The 27,974-nt window shown below is 36.8% G+C and overlaps 2 protein-coding genes and 1 long non-coding RNA gene across 4 annotated transcripts; 1 reads left to right on the top strand and 2 right to left on the bottom strand.

Moving 5' to 3' along the window:
- The first annotated feature begins 375 nt into the window (after positions 1–375).
- LOC103942419 lies at positions 376–8,128 on the top strand. Its single transcript, XM_009352602.3, has 3 exons — positions 376–896; positions 4,072–5,737; positions 6,605–8,128. Exons 1-3 carry the CDS (start codon positions 524–526, stop codon positions 7,782–7,784), a joined length of 3,219 nt encoding a protein of 1,072 aa, XP_009350877.2. The 5' UTR covers positions 376–523; the 3' UTR covers positions 7,785–8,128.
- A 48-nt stretch (positions 8,129–8,176) lies between these two features.
- On the bottom strand, positions 8,177–13,560 carry LOC125473975. Its single transcript, XR_007255745.1, has 2 exons — positions 12,864–13,560; positions 8,177–8,315 (listed from the first exon to the last, which is right to left on the bottom strand). It is a non-coding gene; the product is annotated as an uncharacterized LOC125473975 (long non-coding RNA).
- A 933-nt stretch (positions 13,561–14,493) lies between these two features.
- LOC103942420 lies at positions 14,494–22,703 on the bottom strand. 2 transcript variants are annotated; one of them, XM_048577401.1, is made up of 6 exons: positions 22,213–22,703; positions 22,084–22,136; positions 21,883–21,987; positions 15,143–15,268; positions 14,965–15,037; positions 14,494–14,643 (listed from the first exon to the last, which is right to left on the bottom strand). In XM_048577401.1, the coding sequence occupies exons 3-6, from the start codon at positions 21,983–21,985 to the stop codon at positions 14,601–14,603; spliced, it is 345 nt and encodes a 114-aa protein (XP_048433358.1). In that variant the 5' UTR covers positions 21,986–21,987; positions 22,084–22,136; positions 22,213–22,703; the 3' UTR covers positions 14,494–14,600. The 2 variants fall into 2 exon arrangements, with proteins under 2 accessions (XP_048433358.1, XP_048433357.1); XM_048577400.1 differs by having other exon boundaries at positions 14,495–14,643; positions 22,084–22,141; positions 22,213–22,701.
- Positions 22,704–27,974: the final 5,271 nt, after the last annotated feature.

The following is a 27,974-nucleotide window of genomic DNA, read 5'->3' as shown; positions in this document are numbered from 1 at the left end:
AAAATGATTGAAAACACTTGTGATGAAAATGTTTTTGAAACCAATCTTTGGTAAAAATTCAAGCGAATCTTGGAAAAGCATTTTAAGTGCTTCCGGTAATAAGCAAATATCTGATACTTATTCTAAAAAAGTACTTAAAAATATTTTTGGAACAAAAAAATCAATTTCACCAAAAGAGTTTTTAATTATTTTAAAAGTACTTTTAAACCCATTTACTTGGCCCGGGTCATCTTTCCTGGATTTTTCTTTCACTTGCGATTACCTTGGGCCCCAATCCAGTAACCCCGACAATTTCGGAGCCCCGAAAGCCATGTGCACCGCACGTGTCTTGAGGTTTTGCATCAACCATCTCCTCTCGCCCTAAAACCCTCATTGCTCACTCTCCCACTCAGAGACTCAGAAAACCACCGACCTTGAAATTTCTTCTTCCACCTCCAAAATACAACCATGAAATTATCCAACCCATTTCCCATTTCCTCCCCAAAACACTAAACCCTAAACCGTAATTCTCATCCTACCAACCATGAGACCCATTTCTCCAAAAACCCTCTACCGCCTCTCTGTCTCTTCGCCATCCGCTCCTCCTTTCCTCCTTCAGATTTCCCGCCTTTCAACCTCTTCGCTATCCCACCATTCGCACGCTCACTCTTCCTTCAGACGCCACGACGAGGAGGTTCGGAATGTCAGGGTTTCGGTTTGGTGGGATTTTGAGAACTGCAATTTGCCGGCCGGTGTAAATGTGTTCAAGGTAGCGAATGCAATCACTGCGGCGATCAGGGCCAATGGGATCAAAGGTCCTATCCAGATTACGGCTTTCGGGGATATGTTGCAGCTGTCAAGGTTCAACCAGGAGGCATTGTCGTCCACCGGGGTCAATCTCACCCACGTTCCTCACGGTTCGCTTCGTTCTTACATTTAACTGCTTATTATTTTATGTGTTCAATTGCATAGATATAATCGTATGTATGGTCAGGTATTTCTCTGAAAGATAAATTTTCATATATTGAGGAAGATAAATTGTGAACTACTCTAAATCTGTAACTGTATCACGTGAGCGGAATTGGTTCGTTATGGGATGGTGATTGACTTGGTTAAGTTGATTAAGTGGGAGTATGTGCGTGAAGATTTTAGAGTCTGGTGGCTGGCTAGCAAAACTGAGATAATCAAGTTTGTTGGTTATGGTTACCATTGCCCTGGATTAAGTGAAAATTAACAAAGGGTAGGTAGAGGAAGCTATAGTCATGAAACAAAATTCAATCATTTTAATATTGTGGATTTTCATCCGATATCATACGTTAATTCAATCCCTTGAAATAAGTAAACAGTTATATATGGATTCAGTAAAACAAGATATATGTAACAGTTGCCTGAAGTGTCTTATGATGGGAACTTCTTTCAATATGTGGTTATATCACTTTTATTCAAGAAGGGGAGAGAAAGGCAACCTTAGTGCAAAACACAGAACCCACTTGAGAACCACCTTTAATACGAAAACCAAAATTGGTTCACTAGGTTCAATCAATTGTGTACACAACGAAGAAGCTTTTGTTGTATGTTTATTGTATCAATATAGAGGCAACCAACATTGGTTCACCTAGGTTCAATCAATTGTGTACATGCTGGATTGATAATTAAGGTCAATATTCCACTTTTTCTGTCCTATTTAGAATTTCTGACATGCTTTGAACTAGACACGTTCACACACATTTAGAAGCCTTATATTCATACTTCTTAGACACTGGAATCCATGTACTAATCGTGCGGTCCAAGAAGTGACTTTAACCTATACTTATACAGCAGGCCCTGAAACCCTAAACTCAATCTAAATTCAGTTTGATAGAGACCTTTGTTGTTGGAGCATTCTTTTAATTCTTCAATTGTACCGTCTTGCACTTCATTCCATATCTATAGACTTCTTCCGTGAAGCTAAGTACAACAGTATCCTTGGTCTTATATACTTCTTGCACTTCATAAATTTTCATTATATGCTATCCTAGTCCTGGCACCTACCATCTAAAATTGTTTTATTGAATAAATTATTTCCTGAAAGAGAAATGTTCCTCATTTTGAGTTTTTTGACATTTGTTTTGTGTTTTTTGTCTTATGTATGTATTGAAAATGTTTCCTATGATTTATTATTCTTCTCTGAGTTGTAAATTGCTAGTGAAATTTCATGTCTTCTAAATATGATTCAGTCTTCAACTGATCGCAAAATTTTCCTAGTCATCTATGAAATCGGGTTTTGAATGTGTAATTTTTCGAAATTTGGTTTTCACTTTGAATCAATTCCATCAGTCTCGTCAGGAATGTTTATACTAGCCATTTGGTCCGTAAGTTAAGCTGTGATGAGCCCCCACCAACTCAAGCTATTAGTCGCACCTACTGATGCACCCATGCCGACGGTTCTTAAAAGCCACCAACCTGTCCACGTACTCGTATGAAATTAGTTTCCCTGAAGTCATCTGGTTTGCACTCAGTATCTTTCTGTCCGATTAAGTGTCTTTATATGAGATGGTTTTTCACAAAGTCCTCTCTCCACATAGTATGACGGTTCTGGAAAGTGGAAACTGTTCAGTGGTCATTAAATGAAGGACAGGAGAACATGCACAAAGAGTAAAGTAATTGTGAAATTATAAACAATGGGATTTGGATTTATGACTTACACTTAAGATTTTCAGTTATTGATGGTTGCCACATCCAAGTTCAATGATTAAAAATATCCCCAATTTCATTATTGGATGGAAGAAGTATATGGTGATTTGGACCCTAAATTAAATTTGAAGAGCCAATTTTTTCCTAGTGGATGTGTGACCTGGAAAAAAAACTACCAAAATGTGAAAATTTCTTTCAGCTATACACATTTTCAATATGTTATTTAACTAAAATAAAAATCTCATATGTAATTGACTAGGTGGCATGGAGTCTTTTGTATGGCTATCATATAGTTAGGTAAAATAAAATGAAGAAGTATTAAGCCCTGTGATAAAGATTCTGCATCTAATGCAGTAATATTAGCCCTTCATAAAGGATTCCTGTTTAATGAAGTATAAGATTCTGCATCTGTAGTTGCTTAAAAACTTTGTTCAGGGTCTGAGGTTGCTCTATATGATGTCTTTCAAGCATTTCTGTTTGAATTCTTAACTATTGCCTTTCATTTGTATGCAACTCTTTTGGACAGTTGGCTGACGTTATTATGACGAATGTACATCTAGGTTCCTTATACAGATCAGATTATGTAATCTTGCTGTCTTTTAGATCCATTTGATGATTGATCATTGTTGAATGGTTGAATGGGTTTGTGGAGTTTTGGAATTAGAATAACTAAGAACATGAACTTCTGAATCAGAAGCAGCCAATTTTGATAATGACATAATACTCTGTGAATATGCTGCCTGTAAGCAATTTATACTTGGGATTCGGAATGTAAATATGATTTGTAACTATTTGGGATTATTGGAGAACATTTTGGATTTATGACTTCGACAAAAGTTTAAGGACTAAAGAAGGAAGTCTTATTGAAATCAAAATCTGAAATAGATACAATTCATGCTGCTATTCTTATTAGTTAAGAAGGGATGTTGTTTATTTATTTATTTATTCATATTCAAACAAATTCCAGATGCTTTGGTACAGGTTACCAGTACTTTTCCATTTATATCCGATGACAAAAAATCTTATGCAAAACACCTAAGTTTTTCACTCATAGTTTTCTGTGTTATGTATTTTCCTCATTCTACTTTTATTTGTTGGGTTGGAACTTAGAGTATACACGTTGGCATGAGTTATTTCCTATTGTTTGTTAATGCTGTATTGGCTGATACAAAAATGCAGTGGCAACTGACCCATTTTGATTATGCCGTATTGGTTGCAATGGCTTATTGTAATGTGTATCTTAATCTACCTTCTGTAGTACTAGTACAGTTCATAATTACTGATTTTTCTGTGAAATAAATTTTCAATCTCAATTGGGTTCAACATGTGGTCTCCCATGCATGTGTCACACGCACATTCAAATATACAACTTTATTGTATCCTAATAAGATTATATTGCAAATGTTTGTGTATGTGCAGGTGGAAAGAACAGTGCTGATAGGTCTCTTCTTGTAGATCTTATGTATTGGGTTTCTCAAAATCCCCCACCAGCACACCTTTTTTTAATTTCTGGTGACAGGGATTTTGCTAGCATTTTACACCGTTTAAGAATGAATAACTACAATATATTGCTAGCAAGTCCAGAAAATTCTCCTGGTGTCCTATGCAGTGCTGCAAGTATTATGTGGCCGTGGCATGCTTTGCTTACTGGTGAAACCCTTACTGGGAAGTATTTTAACCAACCACCTGATGGTCCCTATGGTTCTTGGTATGGCCATTACAAGGTTCCTCTTGAAGACCCATACTCGGTTATTGAGCAGCCGTCATTGTCACAGACTGAAAAGTTGTCTGAGCCTGGTTCAGATTCTAAGCCTCGTCCAATTCCTATTGCAGTTAGGAAGCAAATTCATAAGATATTGAAGTCACACCCTAATGGAATTTCCATTACAGAACTTCGCATGGAGCTTGCACAATGTAATTTGCATATAGATAGAGACTTCTATGGATATAAAAAGTTTTCCCGCTTTCTTTTAGCAATTCCACATATTTTAAAGCTCAAGTCATTAGGTGATGGAAAATTTCTGGTACATGGTAGCCCAAAATCATCTGAACCATGTGAGTACAATATAGGTACATCTAAAGAACCTGTTAGTGATATTGGAGACCGGGATCTCGATTCAGCTTCCCATTTAGGTTGTGAGGACAGATCTATTAATATAAGTACCAACAGGAAGCTGTCTGGATTTACATCCCATGAACCAAATGCAGAAAAGCCTTGTGAAGAATCAGAACATCTTTCTAATAATTCTTTGAGAGATTCAGGTGTGAAGTCACAGTTGCCTCTTTCCCCTGTGAATGTGAAGTCTTTGACCAAGCTACAACAGTTTTCTCCCCATGCTGAGAAGTCAATATCCCCTCCTTCCTCAGAGAATATAAAGCCTTCTACTAAACCACAACAAATTTCTCCCCTTGATGAGAAGTCGCTCTCCCCTCCTTCCTCAAAGAATGTGAAGACTTCGGCACCCATTGACAAAGAGGTGGTTGAAGTGGCTACAGATCAAGATACTGAACTTCATTTTTCTCCGGAAGTTGCACAAGATTCCTCATCTGAGGTGGGTTATTTTAAGAGGATTTGGAGAAATTGGTTTGGCAGTAGAGTTAATGTTTCAGGGACTTCGAGTCACCATGGTCAAGAAGAATTTTGCACTTCTGGTGATGACACTAAGAAGGAAGACCAAGACTCTCTGGTGAAACAGCATACTTCTGTTGATAATGCTGTGAAGGGAAATGATGAGAAAAAGCATGCTGCATCAAGTGAGGTTGTTGACCAAGCACTTCCAGCTTCATCTTCTTCATCCCACGATGAATCAGCTAAGGACAACAAAACTGCAACAACCTATCCAGTGTCCGGTAGCAAGTCTAAAACAAATCCAGGGATATTTGGTCAGATAGTAAATTGGTGTAAATTCGGGAGAAGTAGCCCATGCTATGATAAACTGAGTGATCAATCCCGTGACAGACTGAACCTGATGGACAATCACTCTCAAGTGAACAAGCTCTTTTCAACAGATTCTTTTTGGGCTGAAATGGAATCTTTTATGGACACACCTAAAGGATCAGTTGCTGTCGTCAAATCAAGGACCAGGTTGCATTTACTCCATGTTTATTTTATTTTATTTGTTTGTATTGTGCTCTGCATATAGACAAATATACTCATACAGATGCCTGCAGTTTCTCTTCATGTTTGCGTTTCCCTGTATCATGAAATTTCTTATGATTAGATTATAACTGTCTCAAACTTCCTTTTGTTTTTCTTCCCTTCGCTGCAACAATTCTTTTTTTTGCTAGATTGTTGCTTGAATATTTTTACTAACGTTTTAGGTCCTTAGGTTTTGTAAACAAATACATTTATGTTTATGTATGTATACATATAGTGTTCTATTGCTAAACTTTGTGTGGCATGCTGTGCTGTCACCCAGTAAACCTAGACCGCACTTTGACAAGAGTGCACCTAATCAATGGTCCAGATTTAGTGTCTGGCAAGAGCAAGTTTTTTTTATATAAATACAAATATGTGTGTGTGTGTGTGTCAAAATCCAAGCCTACGAAGTTTTGGATTTATAATTTTCTTTTGGCATGACAGTAACTAAACAATCTGTTTATATTAAAATAATTAAAGAAGAAAAAAACAAAGTATCCATATTCTTCATTAGAAATTTATGAATATTTCCTTGAGGTAGCAAATTTGAAGATAGAGTTGAATGACTGCATCAGGTGGAATGGAAATTAACTATGGGTATACAATCTTCCATGAGGACATACGATTTGATTAGTCCATTTCAAGTTTGCGAGAACGATGCGAAACTGAAGATAGGGTCTTTCTACCCCAAGATTGTTTTTAATGCATTTTTTTTTTTTTTTTTTTTTTTTGGCACTGAATTAATATATACAGTTCTTGATGTTCTGTGCTTACACATCACTAATGGTGTCCTTGTTTATTCACTTGTCTCAGGGAACAAATGGCACTCAACCTTCAAAAGGAAGGACCTTTGTCTCTTAGATCTCTCTGCAAAGATGATCTTCTTCACTTGGTTGACTTGTTAATGTCAGAAAAGAAGTGGGTTGAAGAATGCCTTTCCCAGATGTCACCTTTCAAACTTACTGATCGTGGTGGAAAGAGTTCTTTGGATCAGTCTAATGGTTCAAATAGGTTGAGATCCATCTTTGTGGATCAACCATCACAACGTGACATGCAGAGATCACGAGAGCATGACGGAGAGGAAAAATGTCAGAATATTCCTCATAGTGGAGTTTCACTACCTACCATTAGGAAGACACCTCCTGACAGGTGTAGAAGTGAGATACTAGCCGACTGTCGAAAGCTTGTAAATGAGCTATTGAAAGAGCACCCAGCGGGATATAACATGGGCTTATTCAGAAAAGTGTTCTTTGATAGGTATGGCTACCACCTTGAGTTGCATATGCTTGGGTATCAAAAGTTAGCAACCCTATTACAAGCCTTGCCTGGGGTGAAAGTAGAGTCGTCTCACATCCTTCCTTCTTTCACATACTCGGAACAAAAGCCTCAGAAAATGTTTGATATGAAAACTTCTGGTCCGAGTATCCAAAAACATACTGCCAGTCGTACAGCAGTTGATTCAGATGGTAATTTAACTGATGCGTCAAGCAAGGATGATGGTAGCGACTCACCATGGGAAGAGCTGGGCCCTGTTGCCAACGGATCCAACAAAAATGAAGTGCAATTAGAGTCAAGGGGGAAGGCAATAGGATCAACGGGTTTTGATTATGAACCATCCCTTTCAGATGATTTTTCAGATTCAGAAGAAGAGACATCGCCTATAACTGAATCAGAAGGACAACGTGCTGCCAGAGTGAACAAAGAAGATAGCTCCTTGCTGCAGATCCTTGACTCATGGTACAGCAATAAGGATGGCGAAAGCAGCAAGCACAAGTCAGAGAATGTTGATAGGACGGTTGATTCCACGAATGTCTCTAAGCTATCTGGATTCGGCACCACGAGTGGGACTTCTTTGGCAGACCATGCCTGGAAGCAAAGACCGCAGAAGAGCTACTCTTTTGTTACAGACTCGTGTGGCGATAACAAGGACAAGTTAATTGATGGCATACTAGGTAGCTTGAAGAAACCAAGTGAGCCAAGGATGGAGAGCTAGATGGTTTAAATGATTGAGAGCGAGAGCAAGTTAATAAAACATATATACGAGATCTCCTAGTGCAGTGCCATTGGAACATTTGAGTACTTGAATTTTGGACATTGGAGTCCAACGGATTTGATTTTTGAAGCGGCCGAGCCAAGTCAGGCTGCTCCGCGCTGGCGGTCAGGAGAGTTTAATTTTATATTCCTAACCCAATTAGTTTGAACTACTCTTGCTTTTATCAATTAAGAAATGGCTTTAGAAAGTTACAAACATGAATGCGTGCGCTTCGCTTTGCTGCGGGTTTTAAGAATTCCGTTTAAGACAACACTATTAATATATAAATAAGTTTTATAAATCAATATTCACATGTGTGGTGTTTGAGAAGGTAAATGAGTAACACATTACAGTGATCAAAAGATAAAATGCTCATTATTCGAAATATTTAGATAGACTATGAGCATGTTACAGAGTCTAGATTTTCCTACTTCACTGTTTCCGGCTCATCTTCACCTTCATTATGTTGAGGTTTACAGTTTCAACTAGTTCCTACAAATTTTGAAAAAAAAGGAGTCGTTAGTGCGAACATATAGGAAAACAAAAAGGGGACATATAAGTAAAATTGAGATAGAGTTCATTTGTGATCCTGAAGGTGCAAATGAAATTTTTGTTTCCCTCTATTTTTCCCTCTATTTTCATCTGTTCTATCAGATGCAATAAGACTAAAATGAGTGCATTCAAACCAACCCATTTTTCGAACTTCAGTCATATATCAATCTCAGCGATACTAATTAGACAAAGTCGGGAAGTTCAAATAAATCACTTATAGCAACAAAAACAGTAAAAAACAAATGTGTATGTAGAAATTAAAATAGTAAAGAAGGTATATAATCGTCACGACGATGATGTAATAATCTACTGTGATTAATTTGACAAAGAAACAGTAGAACATAAGTAAACAAATGGGGAACACACAACCAAAGGTAAGATGGAGTGTTTTTTATAATAATGAAGGAGCATATATAATCCGTTTTTCATCTGCTCTATCAGATACAATATGAGACAAAAGGAGTGCATTTAAATTAGAAAGAGTTGGGTTAGGCATAATTGGACAAAGAAAAGGTCTATAGCAACAAAAACTAGGAACTGCTTTATAATTGGACAAAGAAAGAGGAAGATAAGAAGAAACAAAGAAAAGGACTAAAAAATTTGGCAAAGACATTTTCAGCAAGTGAAAGAAAAACAGAGGCATTTCCAAACAAAAAGTCAATATCAATATGCCATGAAAAGAAAATAATGCCTGAGCAAGGGAAAAAAAAAATCATAAGGCTGAGTAGCTAGGCCTAGCAAACAGGTCGTGTCTGTCGTGTTCGTGTCGTTTTCGTGTAACACCTGTTATCTTAACGGGTCGTGTCGTGTCACACCTGTTATCTTAACAGGTTGGGTCACTTTACCGTCGGGTCACTTGACCCGACCCGTTATGACCCGCTACGACCCGTTAAGAAAAATGTATTTTTTTTTCTTAAACTTGCACATACCACACATTACCACATAAATATTACTTCAAAACATTAAAGCACATTTTTCATTTAAGTACTACATCTACACTGGAAAATAAGAGCCTAATAAACAAACATCCATACATTGCTAGTCTATTACAAAATATTAAATGTGCAAGGATATGCAAAATGTGCAAGGATATACAAAATATTAAATGTGCAAGGATATACAAAAGGATATTCAAGGTTGTGAAGCTTTTCTCAAAAGTTTAAACCTTGCCAATGAAACTCAAAGCTTGAATGTAATTCCTTTTACAAAATCCTCAATTTTCATCGATCATCATGACATAAGATTTTGTGGTATCTACTTGTGTAAATATTTTAAATTGAAGATCGAATTCATTCATTGTATTCATATGGGGTCAAGGAATGTAGCTGTAAAAAATCAACAAAATCAGAGTTAAAATAACCGTTAAATCGTGATTTTTCGTTGATAACCGTTGAAAAGTTTTGTCCAGTTACTTTATCTCTGAATGTTTGTTTTTTGCGATTTTTGGCGTATACGATCTTGAAGCATATACAAACAACTTTGATGGTTGGATCATTGAAATTATTTTCATAGAATGCGTATCCCATCAAGACGATAAATTCACTAACACTTAGAGTTTATTTATAATTTCATCAAGTATAACATAAGATTTTGTGGTATTCACTAGGGTAAATATTTTAAATTCAAGATCAAATTCATTCATTGTATTCAAATAAGGTTAAGGAGTGTAGCTGTAAAAAATCATCCAAATCGAAGTTAAAATAACCGTTAAATCGTGATTTTTCGTTGATAACCGTCGAAACGTTTTATCCCATCTTTAAATGTTTGTTTTTTGCAATTTTTGGCGTATACGATCTCGAAGTATGTACAAACATGTTTGACGGTTGGATCGTTGAAACTAGTTTCGTAGAATGTGCATCCCATCAAAACAATAGATTCACTAACACTTTAAAGTTTATTCATACTTTCATTAAGTATAGCATAAGATTTTGTGATATCCACTAGTGTAAATATTTTAAATTGAAGATCAAGTTCATTCATTGTATTCATATAGGGTCAAGGAGTGTAGCTATAAAAAATCATCAAAATCGGAGGTAAAATAACCGTTAAATCGTGATTTTTTGTTGATAATCGTCGAAACGTTTTGTCCTATTACTTGATATTTGAATGTTTATTTTTTGCAATTTTTGGCGTATACGATCTCGAAGTATATTCAAACAAGTTTGATGGTTGGATCGTTGAAATTAGTTTCCTAGAATGCGTATCGCATCAAAATAATAGATTTACTAACACTTAAGAGTTTATTCATACTTTCATTAAGTATAACATAAGATTTTGTGGTATCCACTAGTGTAAATATTTTAAATTGAAGATCAAGTTCATTCATTGTATTCATATAGGGTTAAGGAGTGTAGCTATAAAAAATAATCAAAATCGGAGTTAAAATAACGGTTAAATCGTGATTTTTCGTTGATAATCGTTGAAAAGTTTTGTCCTGTTACTTGACATCTAAATGTTTATTTTTTTGCAATTTTTGGCGTATACGATCTCGAAGTATATTCAAACAAGTTTGACGGTTGGATCGTTGAAACTAGTTTCGTAGAATGCGTATCCCATCAAAATAATAGATTCACTAACACATAAGAGTTTATTCATACTTTCATTAAGTATAACATAAGATTTTGTGGTATCCACTAGTATAAATATTTTAAATTGAAGATCGAGTTCATTCATTGTATTCATATAGGGTCAAGGAGTGTAGCTATAAAAAATCATCAAGATCGGAGTTAAAATAACCATTAAATTGTGATTTTTTGTTGATAACCATCGAAAGGTGTTGTTTCGTTACTTGATCTCTGAATGTTTGTTTTCTGCAATTTTTGGCATATGCGATCTCGAAGCATATACAAACATGTTTGACGGTTGGATCATTGAAACTAGTTTCGTAGAATGCATATCTCATCAAAACAATAGATTCACTAACACTTAAGAGTTTATTCATACTTTCATTAAGTATAGCATAAGATTTTTGTGGTTTCCACTAGTGTAAATATTTTAAATTGAAGATCAAGTTTATTCATTGTATTCATATAGGGTCAAGGAGTGTAGCTATAAAAAATCATCAAAATCGGAGTTAAAATAACCGTTAAATCGTGATTTTTCGTTGATAACCGTCGAAAAGTTTTGTCCCTTTACTTGATATCTAAATGTTTATTTTTTGCAATTTTTGGCGTATACGATCTCGAAGTATATTCAAACAAGTTTGTCGGTTGGATCGTTGAAACTAGTTTCGTAGAATGCGTATCCCATCAAAATAATAGATTCACTAACACTTAAGAGTTTATTCATACTTTCATTAAGTATAACATAATATTTTGTGGTATCCACTAGTGTAAATATTTTAAATTGAAGATCGAGTTCATTCATTATATTCATATAGGGTCAAGGAGTGTAGTTGTAAAAAATAATCAAGATCGGAGTTAAAATAACCGTTAAATCGTGATTTTTCGTTGATAGCCATCAAAATGTTTTGTCCAGTTATTTGATCTCTGAATGTTTATTTTTTGCGAGTTTTTGTTGATGCAATCTCGATGCATATACAAATAAGTTTGACAGTTGGATCGTTCAAATTAGTTTCGTAGAATTTGTATCCCATCAAGTTCAATGGTGTCTATATATATATATTTATTAAGTAGATTTAAATTTATTTATTTTGTATGTATAACACTTAAGAAATTGAATGGTATGTATATTTAAGCCGATCTAGTGGTCACCAATTTTTAATATTTAATTTAATATATATATATATAAATATAATTATTGTGGTTTTTAGGGATATAAAATTGTTAAATTAATATATATATATATAATTATTATAATATTTTTTTAGGGTTATAAAAATATAAAAGTAATATTTTGCTTATCGTGTATCGTGTTACCCACGTGTATACCCGAACCAACCCGTTATCTTAACAGATGCTTATCGGGTTACCCAATAACGACCCAATTCGTTATCGTGTCAACCCGAACACCTGTTAATTTCGTGTCGTATCGTGTCGGGTTATCGGGTTGTGTCAAGAATTGCCAGGCCTATGAGTAGCGACGTAGAATTCGTAAAATGTAATATTTTCCTTTCAAATGAAAACCTGTAGCAAATAAAAAACCAAATGAAAGGGCATGGCAGAAGAATTGAGGGGGAAAATAGATTAAAAAAAGTAATTAAAAAAACAAAGAGGACGAATGATGTTGTCCAATGTACTTAATTTCTCTTAAGCATAAAGACAGCTGTATATACTTGATGACCATATGAGAGAACATCAATTTCGAATGAACTAATACAGGCATTAATCATGACTTGGGCATTCATAGCTATCGTTCTAAACTTGATGGCATACTGTAAAGTAACAGTTTATTTCCACTGGATAATTTGATTTCCCAAATTCAAAAGCAAATTAAAGAATACTAAACATTATTATTACAACATACCGTCAGTCGAGAATCAAATCCAAAAGTAGAATTGGGTAAACAAATGAGAGAATAGAAAAATACCTCAAAAATGGTGGCCTCGATAGCTAAAGAGGCAACAATAATCCACAAATAAAAACCCAAAGAAAAATAGTCAGCCAAACTAAGAGGAAAATTATCGAACAAAACAAACTAAAAAAGAGAATCCAAAAGAAATTGTAAAAAAAAAATTCTTAAGATAAAGAAACCCACTCGGCTATCCAGTAGAAAAATATGAAGCATTGATTCAAAGATGCATCCGTTAGGGTCATACGATGTCCTAGAAGATGATCTTACGATGTCCTATGAGATCAGTAGATGATATAATTAAAGGAACCCAATTCAACGCTTAAACCTAGCTTATCACTACATTGAAATAACAAAGAAAAAGCATATCATATCCATGCTTTCAGTCATTCATTAGATAGATGTGTTTGAATGCCATTGATGCCAATGATCGAGTTCATTACTCTGCACATACAAATTGTTCATAAAACATTAAAGCATCTAAGTGCATTAGATGAAGATATATCTATATCTAAAGAGGAAGGCTTATCATGAGCTTCAGGAATCTGTAAAAGAAAGGTAAGTATATGAATTCTCAAAATAAAATTGAAATTGAAATTCTTATTTCTAGAAGAAATTGAAGACAAATTAAGATTAGATTATGAATTGAAAACATATTAAGAGGGAATTCAACACTACTTTCTCATGAACTAAATTATCACGTAACAACGCTCTACTTCTCTGATCTCTACCCACATTTGATTGAATTTCTTGCTGATTTTGTATTCCGATCTTCGATCATCGATCTGTTTTCTTGATTTTCAATGGCATCTCCGTCTGCGACCGCTTCTCCTTCTGAGTCGGTTCCAATTCCAAATCCCTCTTCAAACCCTAATCCCTTTTCAAACCCTAATCCCTTTTCAAACCCTAATTCCTCTCCTTATACCTCTCTCACAATCCAAAATATTGGTAGCATGGTGCCAATCAAGCTCAAGCGGTCCAATTACCTTCCATGGTGTGCTCTATTTGCCCCAATTCTTAGGCGCTATCGACTTCTTGGTATTGTTGATGGTACCGAACCTTGTCCGTCACCACTTATGCCTGATCGCACTCTGAATCCGGCGTTTCTTTACACATCCCATTTTGTTCTCTGTTTGACAGCAAAGCAAACTGGCAAGTTAACCTCTAAAAAAAATTGGTCCACAAATTAATAAAAAGAAAAGACCAAGTGAAAATCCAAACAACTAAAAAACCTAACCCAGTTGAATTGAATAAATCCCAACCAACTCAAATAAAAAATAAAAAATTTCAGACAGCTAATGGAATCCAACGGCAGGTATCTCAAGAGTAAGAAAGAGCTAAGATATCAGTACCTTGTTGAAATTTCCATAGCTGCGTGTACACCTTGAAGACCTTACAGAAATATAAGTCGCCTGTACAAAATTAAAAATTTGAAATAATAGAATAATTTGGAAATTAGGGTTTATGATGAAGAAATGGGGAATAATTTGAAGGACATGTTACAGCAAAATGTTTACATGACAATAAAGAACTTATTGATTGAAAAAGAACACTCTATACCTCACATGTACAGACCAAATATGGAAGCCAAAATAGAAACTCCAAACTGATACAAAAATACTACATAAATTTTTTTCAACCCTATCTGTCTTAAAATAAAATGCGGTCATATCGCAGAACAAAAGTATACCTCCTGCAGTAAGCTTCAGCTCTGTCTTCAGTGGAGCAATGATGGACTCAACGGGTAGCATTTCATCATCTTTTTATGCAGCATGAACTCTTCAAAGTGTGACTTCTGCTGCAATATTTTGATATAAAACAAAACCCCCATAATCAGATTAATTAGGATTTTTTTCTTCATAGTTTCATGTACTTCAAAAGATATATGATGTAAATTATATACTACGGATATATCACATTTAAGTTTAAGTATGCTGATTACCAAAATACTTTAAATGGTTCTTCAAATTATCATTGTTTACATCAAGAAATTAATAATATATCCTCTGTTTATATAATATATGTATCTTTGATTATAAAACCAATAGAACTTTTTACCATTGATCTTAGCATTAATAGAACAGATAAGAGCTAATGAGATAGAGCTAAGCTACTTCACCTCTTCCATAAGTCCACGTCTCCACCCAAGCCTAGATATCTCGACATTGCCCAGATAGGTGTGCCGTCCTGACCTGCAAGATTTACACAAATTTGAAAATTTGAATGAGGTTTAAGCATGAACAGATTGTAAAACGCAAAACTTTATAGCATCAAATTGGGTTGCAAGCAAGACCAACCATCATGAAGAAAAAGTGGGTACACAAAATTGGCAGGAGATAAACTTGTTTCATGAAACGCAACGCAGCTCTGAGCGACGGCGATCTTCGGTTCTGGCGAGGAAATGTTACATGATCTCAAATCACCTTCAATTGGTAATTATATAAAGAAACAGTTACGCGAAAATTCACATATATATATTTTTGAACCCAATCTACCAATTCAGTGCAACAAAAGCAAGAGTGTTGAAGTTGTCAAAGATTCTAGTTGATAGGTTTCCTTGTTTCTAGGGTTTATCCCCTGGACGTGCTAATAACCCTCCTATACTTGAGGGACAAGTTTGTTATCTGTTTTAAACTAGTCGATTACCACGATTCTAGGGTTGTTGTTATCGTGGGCTGTTATTTCATTTTCTTGTTGATGTAAGGCTATTTAATAGCTGGTTGAAGTCTTTCAGTTTAATAAGAATGCTTCTGAGTTATCCAGTGCATAATACTTTGTGTCCATATTCATAAAACTTTACGTAAACCTAGCTCAGTTTCAACATCTGGTATCAGAGCCCCATCATAGGGGCCTGACCAAAACCAGCAAACACAGTTGCTTGCGTGAAAGAACAAGAATATGACGTCCGAGAACAGTTTTGTGCAACCTGCCATCCCGAGGCTCGATGGGCACTATGATCACTGGAGCATGCTTATGGAAAACTTTCTACGTTCCAAGGAGTATTGGAACCTGGTGGAGACGGGGATCACTGCAATCGCAGGAGGAGCAGACTCTAGTGATTCACAGAAAAAGGCACTGGAGGAACTGAAGCTGAAAGACCTGAAGGCCAAGAATTACTTGTTTCAGGCCATTTATCGCTCTATCCTTGAAACAATCTTGAAGAAGGACACGGCGAAGGATATATGGGATTCCTTGAAGCAGAAGTACCAAGGAACTGCACGTGTGAAGCGTGCTCAGTTGCAAGCACTTCGGAAAGAGTTCGAAGTATTGCATATGAAGGCTGGAGAAACTGTCAATGATTATTTTGGGAGGACACTTACCATAGCTAATAAGATGAGGGTGCATGGAGAAAGAATGGAGGATATCGTGATCATTGAGAAAGTTTTGAGGTCTATGACGTCAAAATTTGATTATGTGGTCTGTTCGATTGAGGAATCGAATGACTTGGATACTCTATCCATTGATGAACTTCAGAGCAGTTTGCTTGTGTATGAACAAAGGATGGGTCAACATGTGATGGACGAACAAGCTCTCCAAGTTATCACTGGAGTCCAACAAGGAGGAAGGAGTAGTGGCCGTGGCTCCTATTGGGGAAGAGGTAGAGGAAGGGGTAGATTTGGGTTCGACAAATCTATCATAGAATGCTACAACTGTCACGAACTAGGGCACTTTCAGTGGGAATGTCCTAAGAAGACTAGGGACTCCAATGCTAACTTTGCAGAAACACATGAGGAAATGCTGCTAATGGCGTTGGTGGATGCCAAGGAAGATGAGACGGAGCAGATTTGGTTTCTTGATTCAGGATGTAGCAACCACATGTGTGGTGGATGTTGGAAATGTGCCCTAAAACCAATCATATGATGATACTTTACGGACATTTCAAACTAATGTAGTTTAAAGGGCAAACATTATTGTTTGAGCCGTCTCATATAAATGTTATATGCTTAAACGATAAGTCCAAGGAATATGTGATTGGAAGAATGCGATCTAAAGAAGTTAGATTCATGAGACCATTCTTTCGTTGACACATCCTAAACGTTCCTGATCATAGGATTGTCAATTGGGCATTGACAGTCCGTTAAGATCAGTACGTGCTATGTCTTCTCTCAGGGAGAGTGACTAGTCTCGAGTCATTGGTGTGTGTGACATCAAGACAAGTACGTAGGTGCTCAATAGAGAATGAGTTCACTGAACACGATCAACGAAGAGTTCTCATATTCATGTCACATGAGAACTCATGGTTGGGATAATGCAAATTAGTCTTTTGACCTGAGGCATCACAGTTGTCTTGTGGTTAGGTCCTTAATCTTTGATTATGTCAACGTCACTCTATCAGGGTGTCCACGGCATCGTCGGGGTTAAGCCACTTAGCCATGGAGGCAAGTGAATGCGCAACAAGGGATCTCTAACCTTCAAACTGTTTGAGGGAGAATACTCTATGATATGATTTGGAATCTCTGGCCAGAGTATGAATGAGATGTTGGAATGCGTTCCAGATCACATTCAAGGTAATCATATAAGCACAAGACTCACATTGGATAGTAGACATGAATAAACTATCAAACCAAACAATGTGGTCAAGAGTATTGTATTAGAGAAAGACCGTATTGCATTTGTAATCCTAAGACTGAATAGGTTCTCCACCTCTTCTGATTAGCTTGGGTAACCATGACATGCTGCTAGGCGTCAACCATGGTTTGTGGAAGCCCTAAAAGTGTATTATCACTAACGGGAGAATTGAAAGTAAGTTTCAATTCACAATCGATTTGAAAGAGTTTGAATCGCCCACTGCCTCGCTAAAAGGAACCTAATGGATCGTACACCGTGTGAGGTAGAGATTGAAGATTCAACGGAGATGAGTAAGAATAATTAAATGGTTTAATTATTTATGGCAAGGATTAATTAATATGATTATTAATCAAACGAATAAGTTCGTTGAAGACCTCGGGATAGTTTTGGACCTTAAGGCCCAATGGGCTTCGAACGTCAAGTCCATTGACTTAAGTTGTATGACAACTTAATGAATAATGATTCACAAAGGCCCAAATAGCCCAAAGAATACCCTAAGGCCGGCCATTTAGAGAAAGAGTGGGCTTTGGACTTATTTACAAGTTTGCCACTCAAATGAATTAAGGTATAAGTTTGACTTAATAGCCAAAATTCATTAAGTGTTGTTTTTGGGGAAATTGGAGAAACACAAACTCTTCTTTCTCTCTAGAAATGGCCGGCCACCTTGAGGATAACATCTAGCAATCTTACTTCCTCAAGGTCACTCATTTCTTCTTCAATCTTACCTTGGTGTGGAGACTTAGAGGTTCTCAATTTTGGGAACTTGGAGAATCCTTTTCATCCATTCAAATCCATGGATCTAAGATGCAAGGAATGAAGGCCCTCTCTTTGGGTGATTAGCCTTTGCTTATTCAAAGAGGAATCTACAAAGGTATTGATTTCTCAACTCACTTTGTTTTGAGTTGAGTCTTGGTTCACCTATCTACTAGGCTTTGAATTTCATGGGTAAATGTTTTGTTTTAAGTGCATACAAGCATGATTCCGCCTTTAATTGTTAATTGCATGCTATTGATGTTGCTTAAATGAACATGTTTTTCACAAATTTTCCTTCAGTGGAAAGGAAGCATTTGTCGAAATAGATGCAAATTTCCGAGAGTCAGTCAAGCAGGGAAACAACTTCAGTCTCAGTGTGCAAGGCAAGGGCAAAGTACGTATGGAGGTGCATGGGATCGTGCATGTGATTACAGACGTCTTCTTGGTACCAGAATTAAAGAATAACTTGTTGAGTATTGGTCAACTGTAAGAGAGGGGACTCGCAGTGCTCATGCAACATGGAAAGTGTAAGATCTTTCATCCTGAGAAAAGTCTCATTCTCGAAACTGAGATGACATACAACAGGATGTTTGCCTTGAGTGCTCGTTGTCTGGGAAAGGAACAAAGTTGTCTCTCCATGACAACTACAGATCAAGCTGATCGCTGGCATTGTCAATATAGACATTTAAGTTGGAGTGGTCTGAAGGTGTTACAACAAAAGAACATGGTTAAGGGGCTGCCAAAGCTCAAAGCTTCTCAGAATGTGTGTGAAGGCTGCCTTGTGGGGAAGCAACATCGTGAATCTTTTCCTAGTGAAAGTGTGTGGAGAGCCTCAAAGATCCTACAATTGATACACGCTGACATCTGTGGACCCATAAATCCAATCTCAAACAGTAAGAAGAGATATTTCATCACTTTTACTGATGACTATAGTAGAAAAACTTGGGTTTATTTTCTGGTGGAGAAATCAGAAGCTTTCACCGTGTTCAAAACATACAAAGCCAAAGTGGAAAAGGAAACTGGATCATTCATAAGAGGGTTGAGGACGGATCGAGATGGTGAGTTCACATCACATGAATTCACAGATTTCTGCAATGAGAATGGCGTTCAAAGGCAGTTGACAGCTCCCTATACGCCTCAACAGAACGGGGTTGCTGAACGGAAGAATCGAACCATCATGAATATGGTTCGATGTATGCTATCAAAGAAGCGGATTCCAAAGACCTTCTGACCTGAAGCAGTGAACTGGGCTGTCCACGTGCTAAATCGAAGTCCGACCCTTGCAGTAAAGAGCAAAACACCTGAGGAAGCATGGAGTGGGCGCAAACCCTCGGTAGAACACTTTAGGGTTTTTGGTTGCATCTCTCATGTGCACGTACCAGATACCAAGAGATTGAAGCTTGATGACAAAAGCCTCAAATGTATACTGTTGGGGGTAAGTGAAGAGTCCAAAGCTTATAGATTGTATGACCCTATTTCAAGTAAAATCATTATAAGTCGAGATGTAGTGTTTGAAGAAGATCAACTATGGAATTGGGATGACAGTCATGAGCAAGATATCTTAGCTGATCTTGATGAAGAAACAGGTACTAGAGATGAAGGCAATGAAGAAGGAAATGAAGGAAATGAAGAAGAAACTGACGACCATGGGTCAGATGGCAATAATTCGTTTGAATCAGAAAATGCCATAAATGAAGGCAGTGCACCTCAAGAGGGACGAGCTCGAAGGCAACCTAGTTGGATGAGAGACTATGACACTGGTGAAGGACTCTCTGATGAAGAAGGTATGAACTTGGCTCATCTAGCCTTGTTTACAAATGGCGATCCTACAAGCTATTGTGAAGCTGTGAAAAGTGAGAAGTGGAAACAAGCAATGGATAGAGATATAGAAGCAATAGAGAAGAACCATACGTGGGAATTGACTGACCTACCAACAGGAGGAAAAACTATTGGAGTTAAATGGATTTTCAAGACAAAATTGAATGAAAATGGGGAGGTGAACAAGTATAAGGCCCGGCTTGTTGCGAAGGGATATTGCCAACGATATGGAGTGGATTTTTCTGAAGTGTTTGCACCAGTGGCACGAATGGATACAATTCGAATGGTTATATTGCTGCACAAAGGAGCTGGATGATTTACCAACTCGACGTCAAAGCAGCTTTCTTGCATGGAGAGATCAATGAAGAGGTTTTCGTTGAACAACCACCTGGATATGAACAGAAGGGAAGCGAAGGCAAGGTCTATCGTCTCAAGAAGGCACTATACGGGCTCAAGCAGGCTCCACGAGCATGGTACAGTCGAATAGAGGCATATTTTATCAAAGAGGGATTCAGCAAATGTCCTTTTGAGCACACTTTGTTTATCAAGACAGCCAGTGAAGGTAAAATTTTGATTGTATGCCTATATGTTGATGATCTCATTTTCACTGGAAATGATAGGGTGTTGTTTGAGAAATTTAAGAGATCCATGATGACAGAATTTGATATGACTGATCTCGGAAGTATGAGATACTTTCTTGGCATTGAAGTAATACAGAAACCAGATGGCATTTTTATAAGTCAGCGTAAGTATGCACAGGAAGTGTTAGACAGGTTCAACATGGGTCAGTGCAACTCAGTGCATAACCCTGTGGTTCCTGGATTCAAACTCACTCGTGATGAAGGGGGAGCAAAAGTAGATAGCACACTTTATAAGCAAATGGTTGGGAGCCTTATGTATTTAACAGCTACACGACCTGATCTTATGTACGCTGTAAGTCTAATTAGCACGTATATAAAGAATCCTACACAGACTCATTTATTGGCAGTCAAAAGGATCTTAAGATACGTGAAGGGAACTGGTGATTTTGGGGTATTTTACAAGAAGGGAGGAGATGAAGAGCTCATTGGCTATACAGACAGTGACTATGCTGGTGATCAAGATGACAGAAAAAGTACTTTAGGTTATGTATTTATGATGAATTCAGGAGCTGTATCATGGTCCTCGAAGAAGCAACCAGTGGTTACTCTTTCTACTACTGAAGCAGAATTCATTGCAGCTGCTTCAAGTGCATGTCAAGTGGTATGGATAAGAAGAATTTTGAGTTGCTTGACTCTGAGGCAAACTGGTCCAACAAAGGTGTACTGTGATAATGTCTCAACCATTAAGCTGTCAAAGAATCCAGTAATGCATGGTCGCAGTAAACATATAGATGTAAGGTTTCACTTCCTTCGAGATCTCGTCAAGGATGAAGTAGTGGAGCTGCTGCAGTGTTCTACTCAGGAGCAGATTGCAGACGTGATGACAAAGCCACTGAAACTTGAAGTATTCCAGAAAATGCGAGACCTAATGGGTGTATGCAAATGGCCTGGAATACACTGAATCAATAGTATTCAGTTTAAGGGAGGATGTTGAAGTTGTCAAAGATTCTAGTTGATAGGTTTCCTTGTTTCTAGGGTTTATCCCCTGGACGTGCTAATAACCCTCCTATACTTGAGGGACAAGTTTGTTATCTGTTTTAAACTAGTCGATTACCACGATTCTAGGGTTGTTGTTATCGTGGGCTGTTATTTCATTTTCTTGTTGATGTAAGGCTATTTAATAGCTGGTTGAAGTCTTTCAGTTTAATAAGAATGCTTCTGAGTTATCCAGTGCATAATACTTTGTGTCCATATTCATAAAACTTTACGTAAACCTAGCTCAGTTTCAACAAAGAGGTGAGATGGGAAAAGTATGCCTTCACAAAGCAAAAAGCTTTTATATTCCACGACTTTCTCTTCTTCTTGCTTCTGAGTATCTTCTGATTCAGGGATGGCAGCGCTGCAGCACTCATCGAGCATGCCTATTTAAGTAACCCCAAATCAGTTTAAAAAAAATTCAAGGTTTAAATAGAAAATTGGGCACAATAAAAACTGAACCAAAAGTCTTAATTGCTTACCCAAGTGAGAGAGGATATGGGCAAACGGTGCGAGGTGGTTGCGGCGTCCGGACCTGGCCTGAAATTAGTTCATCACCCAGATGAAAAAAGAAATAAAGAGTGAATTAGAAGATTTATCAGAGAGCTTACCTCTGCAGTTGTTGCCGACTTGAACAAATCAAGCTTCTGTAGCAGTCTATAGATCACAAAGCGGAGAGATGAGGTCTGGGTGAACTGGTGGCAGCGGTGATTGAAACTTGAAAGGGATGTGGTTTAAGTTTTTCTATGGTGAAGCGGTGAGCGACAGAAGAGATGAAGAGGGATGAAGGTTTGCCAGATGAGGTGAGGACTGAGGAGGGAGAGGGGAGGGGGGAAGAAGGAAGGAAGGAAAGGAAGCAGATGAGGTGAGTACCATATATCAATGTCATATCAATAAAATCTACCAAGTATCAATGTCGTATCAACAAAATCTGTAGAAAATGGGCACTGACATCTACTTTCATCTTCAAGATTCTTGAATGAGTCCTGAGTGTTGGAAATTTGAGCCTAGAACTCCACAACTCAACTCCAACATCGGAATTTTGAGCTAAAAACGCCTGAACGAGTCCTCTTAATCTTTCATGTTTTGCCCTTATCATATAAACGTTGAAATTCCATGTACTCAATCTACGGTTTAGTGGTAGTTCTTTATTTGTAAATGAGAGATTTTAGGTTCGATTCTCGTCAAAAATAAAGTTGAACTACATTATTGCTAACTCATTATAAGGTTCATTCCTCTCCTCTTCCTTCTTAGTGTAAATAATATTGTTTGTTAAAAAAAAAAAAAAAATGATATTTGCAATCTAGGAAATGGTTGGGAGGAGACTTTCAAAATAGAAACAAGGAACTCTAGGAGCCACCCACTTAAAGTTTAATTTTTCTTTTAACGTTAAGTAATACTGAGTGATGCGAGAAATGAATAATTGTGATTGAAAATAATAGACTTACTACTTAAAGAAATCAAAACTAACAGACAAAACACTTGTAGAACTGAATGTTAGGTAGCATTAAAACCACATCTGTTAAAATTAGCTTTAGTTCATTTGCAGGAAGATCTGATAAATAAACAATGTTACACTCACAAGCTAATCACACAAGTACTAGTTGTACGGATAAACATTTAGAGATTGAAATGTGTGCATTGATGTGTGCTCAAATTTGACCTAGCATTTGACCCAAAAAAAAAAAAAAAAAAAAAATCTAACCTAGCATCGAGCGATTGTGCGACCAAAGACTAAACTTTTTCTTGGTTTAAGTCCTTTCACTTCCTCTTGTTCAAGGACCGATTTGTATGTTTTCTATATTTTTTTAAGGATAAATTACAAAAAATTACCTCAATTATGGATTGAAGCACAATCTCATACCTCATGGTTAAAAAATGACAATATTATACTTCATCTTACGAATTCGTTTCAATGTCATACCTCCATCAGTTTTTCTGTTAATTTTTCTATTAAATGACATGGTTTGAGATGGACCCTACTCTCTAGTCCAACTAGATAAAAATATTAATTAAATATTAAAACATTAAATCATAAATTTATTTAAATATTCTATTAAAAATTAGGACCCACTTCTTACAATCACCCTCACCCTTCTTCTTCCCCAGTTCCATCCCTTCCCTCTCTATAAATTTTTGGTTGAACAAAAGTGGTGGCCTTGAACACACGCAGGTTCAACTCCAAGCTTTCAAGACTCTCTCATCCTAATTCATCATTGTATGCTTCCTCCACCTACCTCACCGCTCAAAACCTCCAAACCCCTAAAAACCCTAACCACTTCACTCACTCTTCCAATTGCACTTTCTCCCCAAATCCTTTCAAATCTTCACCTAACCCCACCACCATTACCGAACACTACATAAAATCATCAAATTCAAAACCCATAAATCCTAATCCCACTTGGGTACCCAATTCAAAATCCTGAATTCAAAAAAAAGGGATCTTGGTACCCAATTCAAAAACCCAGATTTCGTCCTTGGAGGAGAGTGGGGCCGCCGTGGAGAAGTGGCGTGCGTGGCGGGTGAGGGCTGCATGGCGAAGGCAAGATAGAATAGACATGGCTTCTAGAGAGAGAAATGGGGGCTAACTTTAGGGTTTTGCAAAAAGGGTGGAGTTTAATCTTAGGGAGGGGAGACGAATGAACTGGGGAAGAAGAAAGGTGAGGCGTGAGGGTGATGGTTCTCTGGTTCTCGAAGAAGGGCCAGCTGGAATTGGTTCTCTGTCCGAGGTGCTTCTTCACGACGTGGTGTCATTACAGGAGCCTCTCCATCTTACTGGGGCACTGCGTAAGGCTTTCGATGGCTCGCCATACTTGTAGCTTCACCTGGTTGCCACAATCAACCAAATCTTCTCACTGACTCGAGTTCTACTGGACTCTCCTTAGCTGCACCGTCTCCTCTTGGGTTCACGGCAATGGCTGGGGCTTCTTAGCAGAGGCTGTGGGCGACAGTAGTGGTGGTGTAGACATTGATGCGAGGGTGATTGGGGCTAACAATTTGAAATTTAGGGTTTGGGGAGAATTGGGGTTTTCTGTTTGAAATTGGCATGGAGATTGTGGGTGTTTGGTTACAAAGATTAATTTGGTGAGGATGATGAGTTTGTAGGGGTGGGTCCCCCTTTTTTAAATAAAAATATTTAAATAAATTATGATTTAATTTTTTTAATATTTAATTAATATTTTTATCTAGTTAGACTAGAGAGTGGGGCCCATCTCAAGCTACGTTAGCATTTAATAGAAAAAATGACGGAGGTATGACATTGAAACGAATTCGTCAGATGAGGTATGACATTGTTATTTTTTAAACATGAGGTATGAGACTGTGATTTGACCTATAGTTGAGGTAGTTTTTTGTAATTTACCTTCTTTTTTTATGTATGAATGCAATAATGTAATGACACAAGAAACTAACGAAAATTTTGAAGTAAATTCCAATGTAACTAAATAAAATTTGAATAGATTATGAATTGAATTAACGATAAATGCATTTAAGATAATAAAGGAAATTTTTATTTGAACTCATGTAACCTCTCTCAACATCTAACTTAAATTTGAAATGTGAATTGTTTTTATTACCCTATTGCATAACTATCATCAAGTACAAGATGAAATTAACAATAACATTAAAATTTATCAATAAATCTACACGCAATCAAACTCTAACCATCAGGTAATCTTTATCCTACGCTCTATTTTAGCAAAAAAATTAACAGTTGTAGAGAAAACAAACTCTTTCTAATGAAAGGATTGTGATTTAAATCTTTTAACTAAAGTATGAATTAATTTATGCAAGTATTTTTTTTGTTTGATTTCAATTATTTTACGAAGTCAAAGAAAAAAATCTAACCGATGTCTAAGAGGCTCTATTGCAGTTGCTGCAGTTGACGTCCCATTATTGAGTGTTAAAAGGCTTTCACTTTATTGACCTTTTTAAAAAAATTTGTGGTTAGTAGCGTGAGTAAAAATCATGTTATTAAAAAATTGATTAGCAATACAGTTTATATGTTTATGTTCATGCTTTTTTCTGCTTAACAGTTCAACGTGACTCCATTTTGAAAATTTTGCCTCATTCAGCAGGATCCCACCTAACATATTCCAATTTTCAACAAGCTTTCACTGAATACTGACGTTTATTTTAGTCGTTTGTCACCGAATATAATTCTATCTTTTCTTTAAGAACAATAATCTGGTTCTATTTATTTATTTACATATATATATATATATTTATCATAAATGGTCTATGAAATTGACTCTCACCATCAAGATGATCTCTGAAATCAATCAATGTTGTCACATCCCGGCCCGGGCCCCCACCACAACCCGGGCCCGCTCCACCACCGTAGCACGATATTGTCCGCTTTGGGTCCCAACTACGCCCTCACGGTTTTGTTTTTGGGAACTCACACAAGAACTTCCCGATGGGTCATCCATCATGGGAATGCTCTCGCACGCTACTCGCTTAACTTCGGAGTTCCCATGGAATCCGAAGCCAGTGAGCTCCCAAAAGGCCTCGTACTAGGTAGGGATAGGAATATACATATAAGGATCACTCCCCTGGGCGATGTGGGATGTCACAATCCACCCCCCTTAGGGGCCCGATGATAAGCTCATATTTATATATATTTTATATCAAATCCACTTGTCTTTTCTTAGTTAGTTCCCTATATTTTTGAGCTATTTACTTTGTTTTTGTGTTTTGTATGATTTGTCAACTAAAGAAAAGAAAAATAACACAAGTGGAATTTTAAGTAACAAATTCGTCAAAACTGCCTGTGCACGTTAGCTGACTTTGGAAGCAAGTTGCGGACAGCTCAGAAAGAATTAGAGAATGAGACTTATATGCTTGGAAAGCTACGGATGTCTATTTTTTGGAGCATTTCAATATCATTTTTCTAGAAGAAGTTATGGCCGTTTTAACACTGAAAGGTTCCCAAGAGGCTGAGCAGTTTGTAATTGACAAGAAAGCATTGAAAGCAATAAATCCAATAAAATTAACAGCCAAAACTGATGCAGCCAAGGATAAGCCAGCTAACACCTATTCAAATATCAGAGGAAATGGAAAATTAAGTGAGAGTAATGGGCATAAAGGCTGCCCAAAGAGTTACAATTGTTTTAGCATTTCCTCTCACTTATTGTCATCACTAAATGGCTGTTAATGGGGTGAGTTATGGAGAAAAAACTAAGGCAGTAGAAAGAAGAAAAGGGCTGCAGGTTGCAGCGGCAAAAGGAGAAAAAAAAAGGTGAAAAAAAAGATAGAAAGCAAGGAAGAAAAGCAAGGAAAAAAGAAGGCTGCTGCATTGGGGAAGGAAGGAAAGGAAGGAGGAAATCTTGGCATTCTCTTCTTTCGGTTTTATCTTCTCAAACTCGTGTCTTTCTTTTGGTTTAATTTGAGAATTATGTGTAACAAAAATTTTTAGTAGTTAGGGGCTGTTTGAAGCCCCAAATATGATTGCAATTTTGTTATGACATTTCGTTTGAATTACTTTTATGAATGGATGAAAATTGGTTCACTACTTGTATCATTGATGATTTCTTTATGTGTTTTCTACGGATGCATACTTAGTAAGCATATCTAGGTTTCTAATACTATGAATATGTGTGTGCTTGCCCTTGTCGATTAAGGACCTACATATGTTCTAGAGTAGTACTTGTTAATTGCGATTAACATGTGAACCAATTTCTAGGATAAGTAAGACAACACTAGTACTTACGATGCCTTGTGATGACTCAAACTCTTTTTGTTCTTAATGATTTCTACTTGTTAAATCTATGAACACACCATTCTAGATTGCATGTTAGGGACTAAGTTAAGTTGAAAACACCATTCTCTTAACATACTACATAAGAAAGAGTAATAGGTTGAGTTTTAACATTGAGCCAACTTGAGCATCTTCATCCGGAAATAGAAGGAATTTGAATGAAACATAACATTTTTGCATGATTATTTGGTGTGGATAGCAATTCCCCTAACTCGTTTTCTTAGCTTGTGAACTACAATCTATTTTTATTATTAAAAATCTATTTCTGTTCTGTTTTTGTTCGATTTAATTTAAATAGAAAATCAACTCCAAAAATCCCAAACATTTGTCGGAGTGTAGCTCTGTGTGTCTAGTATCTGCATATAAAATTTCGTAGACTTTAGATAAGTGTAAGTCCGTCTAATAATTATTTTTCGGTGGCTGGTCAGTAGGAATAGCAGTCCTGGTTTTGTGACATTTTAAGTAGTTAGATAAAACAATCTTCTACAGGAAAGACCCTTATTTTCATATGCTACAATTGACAAATATTATTGTTAATAAGGAAAATTAATAGGACATTTGTGTGCTACTTTGTGGTGTGCTTTTAATCCTATCAAATTTTTGGCGCCGTGTCAC

Source organism: the organism of the source record quoted next, unplaced genomic scaffold (assembly GCF_019419815.1).
Source record: "Pyrus x bretschneideri cultivar Hongxiangsu unplaced genomic scaffold, Pyrus_bretschneideri_v1 Contig111, whole genome shotgun sequence".
Classification (NCBI taxonomy): domain Eukaryota; kingdom Viridiplantae; phylum Streptophyta; class Magnoliopsida; order Rosales; family Rosaceae; genus Pyrus; species Pyrus x bretschneideri.
The sequence above is the reverse complement of the archived record's forward strand: the minus strand, read 5'-3'. Positions and strand labels throughout refer to the sequence as shown.